The sequence below is a fragment of the Penaeus vannamei genome, chromosome 25 (assembly GCF_042767895.1).
Source record: "Penaeus vannamei isolate JL-2024 chromosome 25, ASM4276789v1, whole genome shotgun sequence".
Classification (NCBI taxonomy): Eukaryota; Metazoa; Arthropoda; class Malacostraca; order Decapoda; family Penaeidae; genus Penaeus; species Penaeus vannamei.
In genome coordinates, this window is record NC_091573.1 from 27,430,976 (window position 1) to 27,440,975 (window position 10,000).

The 10,000-nt window shown below is 42.6% G+C and overlaps 1 protein-coding gene across 1 annotated transcript in view; it reads left to right on the forward strand.

The window, feature by feature from the left end:
• LOC138866411 (probable glutamate receptor) overlaps nt 1-10,000 on the forward strand; it is a 17,107-nt gene that overhangs the window by 5,851 nt on the left and 1,256 nt on the right. Inside the window, exons 7-12 of the mRNA XM_070138949.1 lie at nt 2,152-2,279; nt 3,499-3,620; nt 5,187-5,418; nt 6,492-6,640; nt 7,125-7,214; nt 9,078-9,244. Of these exons, the coding sequence (XP_069995050.1) occupies nt 2,152-2,279; nt 3,499-3,620; nt 5,187-5,418; nt 6,492-6,640; nt 7,125-7,214; nt 9,078-9,244 (888 nt within the window). The remainder of the gene's footprint in view (nt 1-2,151; nt 2,280-3,498; nt 3,621-5,186; nt 5,419-6,491; nt 6,641-7,124; nt 7,215-9,077; nt 9,245-10,000) is intronic.

Genomic DNA, 10,000 nt, shown 5'->3' on the forward strand with positions numbered 1-10,000 from the left:
AGGAGGGGAGGGAGGAGTGGGAGGGAGTAAGGAAGGAGAAGAGGGAGGAGTGAGGAAGGAGGAGAGGGAGAGGAGGGGAGGGAGGAGTGGGAGGGAGTGAGGAAGGAGGGGAGGGAGTAAGGAAGGAGAAGAGGGAGGAGTGAGGAAGGAGGAGAGGGAGGGAGTGAGGAAGGAGGAGACGGAGAGGAGGGAAGGGAGGAGTGGTTGGGAGTGAGGAAGGAGGGGAGGGAAGGAAGGAAGGAGGGGAGGGGAGGGAGGGGAGGGGGGGGTGGGAGGGAGTGAGGAAGGAGGAGAGGGAGGGGAGGGAGTGAGGAAGGAGGAGAGGAGGGGAGGGAGGAATGGGAGTGAGGAGTAGGAGTGAAGAGGATGGGTGTAGGGAGGAGTGGGAGGAAGGAGGAGGGAGAAGGGAGGGTGGAAGGAGGGGTTGAGGAGGAATTGGGGGAAGGGTGGGGATGGGCATGAGGGAGGAAGGGAGAGCTATGGGTAGGAGAGGGAGAAGGGCGGAAAGAAAGAAAGAAGGGAGGGATATGGAGTATAGAGAGAGAAAGGGAAAGGGAGAGATGGAGGAAAATGAAATAAAATATATTTTTATTTGTTTTTTTGTCGTTGTTGTCGTTGTTGATGCTGTCTTTCTGCTTCTTCAAGAAGGGATCATTTTGTCTTTCAGAATTTTTTCCCCTTTTTTGTAGATATCTGCATCCGAGAGATAGACAAATAGATTTTTCTATTTATATATATGAATTTCAACCCTCTCATTTATATCTATTTATGTATCACATGCACAGATAGCTAGATATATTAGATAGACCTATCTACATTAGATACATAGACTCAGCGATAGATAGATAAACCATCTTACTAGTGTGTCGTCTTTCTATCTATCTATCGGTGTAAGTTTATTTACTTAATTATCTATCGTACAATCTGCTTCTCCATATATACTGATCGATAGATAAAGAAAATAGACCCCTTTCTTACTCCTATCTATCTGTATTTCCATTCAGCTGTCTATCCTCTAACTCATCTAATAATTTATCAATCAGCTTATCTATCCATCTTATCCGTCGATCTGTCTATCTATCCACTACTTCATTTAACAATCTGCCCTTTATCTCTTTCTTTATCTATCTACCTATCTACTGATGAACCTCCCAACCTGCCTATCCACTTATCTAACTATCCATTCATGTGCCTATCAATTAACCTATCCATTTTTCTAGTTATCAGTTTACCTATTCCTTTCTCCATCTATCAACTTACCCATGTTTGTCTACCAATCAACTTACCTTTTCCTCTCTCTACCTATCGACCTGCCTATCTATTTTGTCTACCTATCAATCTACCTATCATTTTTATCTACCAATCAATTTCATCTACACACACATATATATATATACACACACAAACACTCAAACACTCACACACGTACACACACGCTTATGCCTATCCTTTTTTTACGTATCAGCCTACCTGACCATTTATCTACCTTCCAACCTACCTATCCATGCTTCTACCTATCAATCTACTAATCCATTTTATCTGCCTATATGCCTATCCATTTATCTACCATTCAATCTACCTATCCCTTATATCCACTTCCCTAAACGGCCCATACAATTAAAAACGAGAAGCACTCAGAGACCGCATACCTCCGCCAGAGCAGTAAGGTCCGTAAACAGAACCTCCTTGGCGGTGGCAAGTCAATAGAGGTAATCATTCATAAAATTCCTTGATCCGGATCAGTAATTTAATGGCATCTAAGACACATCTTTGGTATAAAAAAAAATAATAATAATAAAAAAAAAAAAAAAAAATATATATATATATATATATATATATATATATATATATATATATATATATTTATAAATATATATATATATATATATATATATATACATATATATATACATATATATATATATATACCTATACATATATACATATATATATATATATATGTATATATATATATATATATATAATGAAACAAAAAATCTATCCATAAGTTTCTGAGTTATCCTGTTAACCAACGAACATACGAACAAACCAATGCTACCAAAAACATAACCTTAGTGGAGGTAACTAACCGATATACAAACAAACAAACAAACAGACATATAGATATCCCCCCCCTTCCCCTCCTTGCAGCTACGAGCTCCTATTGGCTGAGGACGGCCAGTGGGGGGGCGTCCTACCCAATGGCACTGTGACAGGGATGGTGGGCATGGTGGCACGGCGGGAGGTCCACTTCGCCATCAACGAAATCACCATAACAGGTGGGTGGGGTTGAGGTTGGGGTCTGGGTTGGGGTTAGGGTAAAGGTTGGGGTTGGGTTGAGGTTTGGGGGTGGGTTAGGGTTGAGGTTTGGGGGTGGGTTAGGGTTGGGTTTTGGGTTGGGTTAAGAGTTGGGTTTTGGGTTGGGGTTGGGTTAGGGTTGGGGTTTTGGGTTAGGGTTGGGGTTGGGTTGAGGTTGGGGTTGAGTTGAGGTTTGGGGTGGGTTAGGGTTGAGGTTTGGGGGTGGGTTAGGGTTGGGTTTTGGGTTGGGAGTGGGTTTTGGGTTAGGGTTGGGTTGAAGTTTGGGGTTTTGGGTTGGGTTACGTTAGGGTTGGGGTTTGGTTGAGTTGGAGTGAAATAGGATTGGGTTGGGTTGGGTTGAGATTTTGGGTTTTTGTTTGGGGTAGGCTTTGGGTTGAGTTGGTTTGAGTTAAAGTGGATTAAGATTTGGTTGGGTTGAGGTTGGGGTTAGGGTGGATTTTGGGTTGAGGTTGGGTTTTGGGTTGAGCTGGAGTGAATTAGGATTGGGTTGGGTTGAGGTTTTGGGTTTCGGGTTGGGTTGGGGTTTGGTTGAATTGGAGTAAATTAAGATTGGGTTGGGTTGGATCAGGGTTGGAGTTTGGGTTGGGTTGGGGTTTGGTTTAGCTGGAGTGAATTAGGATTGGGTTGGGTTGAGTTGCGGATTTGGGTTGAGGTTTGGTTGGCTTGGCTTGGGGTTGGGTTGGGTTATGATTGGGTTAAAGTGGATTAGGATTTGGTTGGGTTGGGTTTTACTTCTGATGATTATAACAAAAGCGAGTAAATTATACAAATAATTATGTATCTAGCATCTCAAGTACACTCTCATTGCCTAATGCTGATTATCATTATCATTATGGATGTGATGTTAATTACTGAAGTGGTTATTTTCATTATCATAATCATTAACATGATTATCATCATCATACATCTATATTTTTTTCTTAAACCAAACATCCTTATTCTACAATTATCCTACCCATGTCTTTCTCCTTCAAGGTTCTTCAAATCGAATATCATCTTCCATTTATTTTATTTATCTATTTATTTATTTATCTTTTTCTTTTCTTTTCTTTTTTTTCTTTTTTTTTTTACTTTTTTACAAGGTTCTTCAAATTGAATATCATCCTTTTCTCTCTCTCTCTCTCTCTCTCTCTCTCTCTCTCTCTTTCTCTTTTCTCTTTTCTCTTTCCTCATCCCCAGGTCCCCGAGAGGTCGTTGTGGACTTCACGCAACCTTATTTCCTCGAGGCTTCTACCTTGATCTCCCCAGCTCCTGCCGAGAAGAACAGGGCCTTTGCCGTGTTCTCCCCGTTCACAGCTGAGGTAATGTGGGGTAAAGTTGAGATCTGTTCTGTAGTTCTGTAGCTTGAAATATCAGTGATAAATGGAGTGATTAGATGTATGAATATGTTGATAAGAGAGGAAGTATAGGAAATTAGATGAATAATCTAATTTATATGTTGGGGTATTGTGGGGTAATGGTGAGATTAAGTTTCGTTGCTTGAAATATCAGTGATAAATGTAGTGAACAGATGTGTTGAATATGTGGATAAGAGAGGAAGTATAGGAAGTTGAATGAATAATCTAATTTATATGTTGAGGTAATGTTGGGGGTAAAGTTGAGATCTGTTCTGCAGTTCCGTAGCTTGAGATATCAGTGATAAATGGAGTGAATAGATGTGTGAATATGTTGATATGAGAGGAAGTATAGGAAGTTGAATTAATAATCTAATTTATATGTTGAAGTAATGTGGGGTAATGGTGAGAATAAGTTTCGTTGCTTGAAATATCAGTGATAAATGTGGTGAACAGATGTGTGAATATGTGAATGAGAGAGGAAGTGTAGGAAGTTAAATGAATAATCTAATGTTGAGGTAATGTGGGGTAATGGCGAGAAGTTCCTTAGCTTGAAATATCAGTTATAGATGGAGTGATTAGATGTGTGAATGTGTGGATAAGAGAGGAAGTGTAGGAAGTTAAATGAATAATCTAGTTTATATGTTGAGGTAATGTGGGGTAAAGTTGAGAATAAGTTTCGTTGCTTGAAATATCAGTGATAAATGGAGTGATTAGATGTGTGAATGTGTGAATAAGGAAGTTAGATGAATAATATAATTTTAATGTTGAGGTATTGTGGGGTAAAGCTGATATCTGTTCTGTAGTTCTGTAGCTTGAAATATCAGTGATAAATGGAGTAAACAGATGTGTGAATATGTGAATTAGAGAGGAAGTATAGGAAGTTAAATGAATAATCTAATTTATATGGTGAAGTCTTCAAACTTTAAGGATGTCCTTTTCTGGCAGTATTTTGGTTAGATTATAAATGGAGCAGTTTTCCTATTGGGAAAATGAAACGTATAGGTATATCATTGACCTTACAGCATATATCATTTGTGCTAAAGGTTGTCTATCTCTAAACCTAGCAATATATTTTAAGGAGAAAAATCAACTTTATTTTCTCTGCTTCGAAAAGGTTGAGAGTAAAAGAAGCTCAAAGGACAAATTTCTTTCAGCAGTACCCAAAAATAGCCTATTAGCTTTTTACATATATATTGACTAATTCCCTTGATCCCAATAAACGAAAAAAATAGAGAGATTCAGACAACAAATTAAATCCCCTTTTCTATTTGTATCTCTCTCTTTCTGGCTATTACAATTAATATCATCTTTAACTATTACTGACAATATCCAATACATCTTACTAACAATATATCTACTATCTCTTATGTAGAAAGGTATGGATGAGAACGAATTTCTTCACTATACAAGAGATGTTTTTGACCGGTTTCGAATATATCTTCGTCAGAAATAACATTTGTCAACATGAACACGTATCACCTCTAACCATTTTACTAACAATACTATTTTCTCTCTCTAACCACATTTCAGGTTTGGTTCGTAATATCAGCAGCGACATTGGCCGTGGGTCCGGTCTTGTGGATGGTCAGTCAAATGCACAATAAGTTCACAGGATTCAGTGTTCGATATTCTCAGTCCCTGTCAACGTGTGCCTTCAACATGTTCCGATCTCTCGTGGTGCAGGGGAACAGGATCGAACACCGTCAGTGGTCTCTGCGCTTTATTTTGTTCGCGTGGTTCTTCTTTTGTTATGTCGTTTATGGTTCGTATGGTGTTTTGATTTTTTTGTTTAGTTATGCGTGTAGTTTTCTTCTTATTTTTCTTGTTCTTTCTTTCTGTTGTGTGTTTGTTTGCTTCATGTGATAATTTACGAGTATTGTATGAAAATTTGTGGGAAAATGAAATAGAGAATCTGTATTTACGAAACATTTGATTACTACTTACCCCCTCTCTCTATCTATCTGTCAATCTATCTATTTATCTATCTAATCTATCAATCTATCTCCCTCTCTCTTACCCTCCCTCTCTACCTCTCCTTCTCCCTTTCCTTCTCTCCCTTTCCCTCTTTCCCTCCTTTTTTTTCCTCTTTCACCTCCCTCTCACCCTCTCAAACACTTCTCTCCTTCTCTCCTTTTCCCTCTCTCCCTCCTTTTTTTCCTATTTCACCTCCCTCTCACCCTCTCAAACACTTCTCTCCTTCTCTCCTTTCTCCTCTCTTCCTTCCATTTTTCCTCTCTCCCTTTCTTCCTTTCACCTCCCTCTCATCCTCTCAATCTCCTCAATCCTTCTCCCTCTCCCTCTTTCCCTTTCACACTCTCTCTCCTTCTCCCTTTTTCCCCTCTCTCCCATTTTTCCTCTTTCACCTCCTTCTCACCCTCTCAATCTCCTCTCTCCTTCTCCCTCTTTCTCTCTCTCTTTCACACTCTGTCTCCTCCCTCTCCCTCCCTTTCTTTATCCTCTCTCTCCCATTTTTCCTCTTTCTCCTCCTTCTCACCCTCTCAATCTCCTTCTCCCCCTCCCTCTCTCCCTTTCCCACTCTATCTCTCCTTCTCCCTCTCCCTCTTTCCCTTTCACACTCTCTCTCCTTCTCCCTCTCCCTCTCTCCCTTTCACGCTCTCCTTCTCCGTCTCCCTCTCTCCCTCTCACACTCTCTCCTTCTCCCTCTCCCTCTCTCCCTTTCACACTCTCTCTCCTTCTCCCACTCCCTCTCTCCCTTTCACGCTCTCCTTCGTCTCCCTCTCTCCCTCTCACACTCTCTCCTTCTCCCTCTCCCTCTCTCCCTCTCACACTCACTCTCTTTCTCCCCCTCCCTCTCTCCCTTTCCCTCTCCACCAGCGCTCTACGCGGGAACTCTCACCGCCATGCTAGCGAGCCCGTCCTACGAGAAGCCAATTGACTCTCTGTGGGATTTGCTGGAGGCCATTAAGCACGAGGGGTACATGCTTAATGTCGTTTTCCAGTCAGCCAATGAGTTTGTGTTCAAGGTTGGTTCATCATTTTTCTTCTTCTTCTTATCAGTTATCATATTATTCTTTTTTTTCGTGTTTAAGGTTATATGATTTGTTTACGGAGTTAGCGGATGAGTTATTCGTATGTAAGGTTGGTTAATAATTTTTAGTTTTTTTTATTTGATCAGCAAAACGGTTCGTGTTTTAGATTAGTCAATGGTTATAAGTTTTTACTTAGAAAAATCTCAGTGCAAGTACACTCTTTTAAGCTTAGCTGTTGTTATGTAAAAGCGCGAAGAATGAGGGATACATACTTAATATTATTTTCAAGTCTGTCAGTGACTGCATCGTCATTAATATGTGTTAGTCTTACCGAGGAATTGACAAGTGCAAACAATATCAAACCAAAATACGTATGTACATATCAATATAGTTTATTTGTGCATACTTCTTTTTATCTTCTATTTTTTTCCCTAAAGTCTTCAGTGTTGACAAATAAAATCTTTGCTGTACCATACAGGAGGCCACCCAGGGAATATATAAGGAACTGTGGGATGTGTTTGACCCATCAGTCGGCTACGTGCACAGCTGGACGGAAGGCGTAGAGAAGGTAAGATAGACAAATAGACATATAGGTGGAGAGACAGGTGATGGATAGGTAGGTAGAGAAGATAATAGATAGATAAGCAGAGGATGATGGCTTGATAGATCAGTAAGCAGAAAGAGATAGACCATAGGATAAGGCAGAAAGGATCATAGATGGATAGATAGTTTGGAAAAGTGGATAGGTAAAAAGGGAAATAAATATTGAAATTTTGAAAGACTATATGTGTAGATAGATAAACAGATAGAATAGAGTGAAAAATAAAGAGACAGGAGAGAGTGAGACATAGGGAGAGAAATGGAGATACAGATAGTACGATAGACGATTGGATAGTGAGAGAGAAAGAAAGATAGGGAAGTGATATATAAAGAATAATAAGGAGAGAGAGACGTTAAGGAAAGTAAATAGATGGATGAGTAGAGAGAGGATCAAGGAAGAGATTTGGGCAAACGGATGGAATAGTCTTTTCTCTTCTCTCTCATTCCACACGTCACAATTGACAGATTCCTTTACTTTGATTTCTCCTTTTCTTTCATTTATTCTTTCTCCTGTCTCACTCCTATCCTTCCCTTTTGTTCCCCTTGCCCTCGTTCAGTTCTTTCTTTCTTCCCCTCACTTATTTTCTTTTCTTTCCCTGTTTACTTTTCCTCCCCATTTACTTCCTCTCCCACGCCTCTTTTTTCACTAATTTCTCACTTCTGGTTTCCCTTGTCTCCCCTCTTCGCCCTCCTTTGTCTCTTCTCCGTACAGGATTCTTTGCTCGCTCCCTTCCCTCTTCCTTCTTTCCCTCCAGTCCCCCTCTCACCCCTTTCCCTCCTCTCCCTTCCCATTTTGCCCTCTTTTCCCCTCTCTCACTTCCTGTTCCCCTTCTCTAACCCCCTCTTTCCCCTCTCCCCCTCCTCTTTCCATTCACACTCCCCCTCTCTCCCTCCTTTTTCCCCCCACAGGTCCTGACAAGTATTTTCCCTCTGTTCTAGAATCTCTCTTCCTCCCCTCACACCCCTCTCCCTCCCCTCTTTTTTTCCCTCTCTTCTTCTATCACTCCCCTCTCCCTCCTCTCTCCCCTCTCCCCCCTCTCCCTCCTCTTTCCCCTCTCCCCTCAAAGCCTGACGGGTATGTACTCCCTCTTTTACTAATATCTCTTCCTCTCTTCTTCCCCTCTTCCTCTCTCTCTCTTCCTTCCCCTCTGTCACTCCTCTCTTCCCCTATCCCTTGCTTCCTCTCTTACTCCTATCTCTCACTCTTCGCTTCCCCCTCCCTCTTCTCCCCCTCTTTTTACTCTCCTTCTTCTCCTTTTCCCCTCTCACTCCCCTCTCCCCCCCCCGTCTCACTCACTCTCGCTTCTCCTTCCCCCCCTCTCCCTCGCCTCTCCTTCCCCTCTCTCCTTCCCCCCTCTCCCTCCCCTCTCCTTTCCCCCTCTCCCTCCCCTCTCCTTCCCCCCCCTCTCCCTCCGCTCTCCTTCCCCCTCTTCTTTCCAACCCCCCCCTCTCACTCCCCTCTCTTTTCCCCCCTCTCCCCCTCCCCTTTCCTCTCTCCCCTCTCCTTCCCCCCTCTCCCTCCTCTCTCCTTCCCCCTCTTCTTTCCACACACACCCCTCTCACTCCCCTCTCTTTCCCCCCCCCTCTCCCTCCCCTCTCTTTTCCCCCCTCTCCTTTCCCCCCTCTCCCTCCCCTCTCCTCCCCCCCTCTCCCTCCCCTCTCCTTTCCCCCCTCTCCCTCCCCTCTCCTTCCCCTCTCCTCCCCCCTCTCCTTCCCCTCTCCTCTACCCCCTCTCACTCCCCTCTCCTTTTCCCCCTCTCACTCCCCTCTCCTCTACCCCCTCTCACTCCCCTCTTCTCCCCCCCTCTCACTCCCCTCTCCCTCTCAACAGGTCCTGACGGGCAAATTCTCCTACATGAACGCCCAACTTGGAGCCGAGATCCGCGCCCTCCGCCTCGGCCGCCACCGCTTCCACTTCGCCAGGAACAGCTTCTATCCCCAGCGCTACGGGATGGCCTTGACCAGCGGCGCCCCCTTCAAGGAGGAGTTCGACCGAGTGTGAGATTCTGCCGTTTTTTTTTGTGTGTGTGTGCACTGTATTTCATTGTTTTCTATTTGTTCTTCCGAGTATGAGATGTTTGTAGTTATGTTTATTCTTTTTTTCTGATTTTCTCTCTCTTTCTTTTGTTTTATATACTTTTCGTTTTTTTTTTTTTCTTTTCTTTTTCGTCTACTCCATCTCTTTCTTCTTCTTTTCCTTCTCTTTCTTCTACTTCCTCTTTTTCTTTACCTTTCTCTTCCTTTTCTCCCTCTTCTCCTCCTTCTTCTTCTTCCTCTTCTTCTTCCTCCTCTTCCTCCTCTTCTTCTTCTTCCTCTTCCTCCTTCCCTTCTTTTTCTTCTTCAATTTCCTCTTCATCTGTCATTTGTCCATACTTTCCAAGACAGTAAACAAATCGCGTAGGAAAACATGAAATGCAAGTGATTTGAGAATATTTCTAGAACAGCCGGTTCTAAAAGAAATTACAAACTATTGTCATTTATATGATTCTTCTTCGAAAATGAGAAGGAAATAAAGCGAAAACAAACAAGATTTCTCCAAAACATACCAATAACCTTACCTTTCCCCTTTCCTGCTTTCTCCCTTTCTCCCTTCCTCCCTTGCCTTCCTTCCCCCTCTCTCCTTTTACCTGCTTTCCCACTCTCCTACTACTCCCCCCCCCCCCCATTTTATCCCTTTCCTTCCTTCTCTCCCATTTTCCCCCCTCGCACTTTCTCCCTTTCCCGCTCTCACACTCTCCCCCTTTCTCCCTTCTC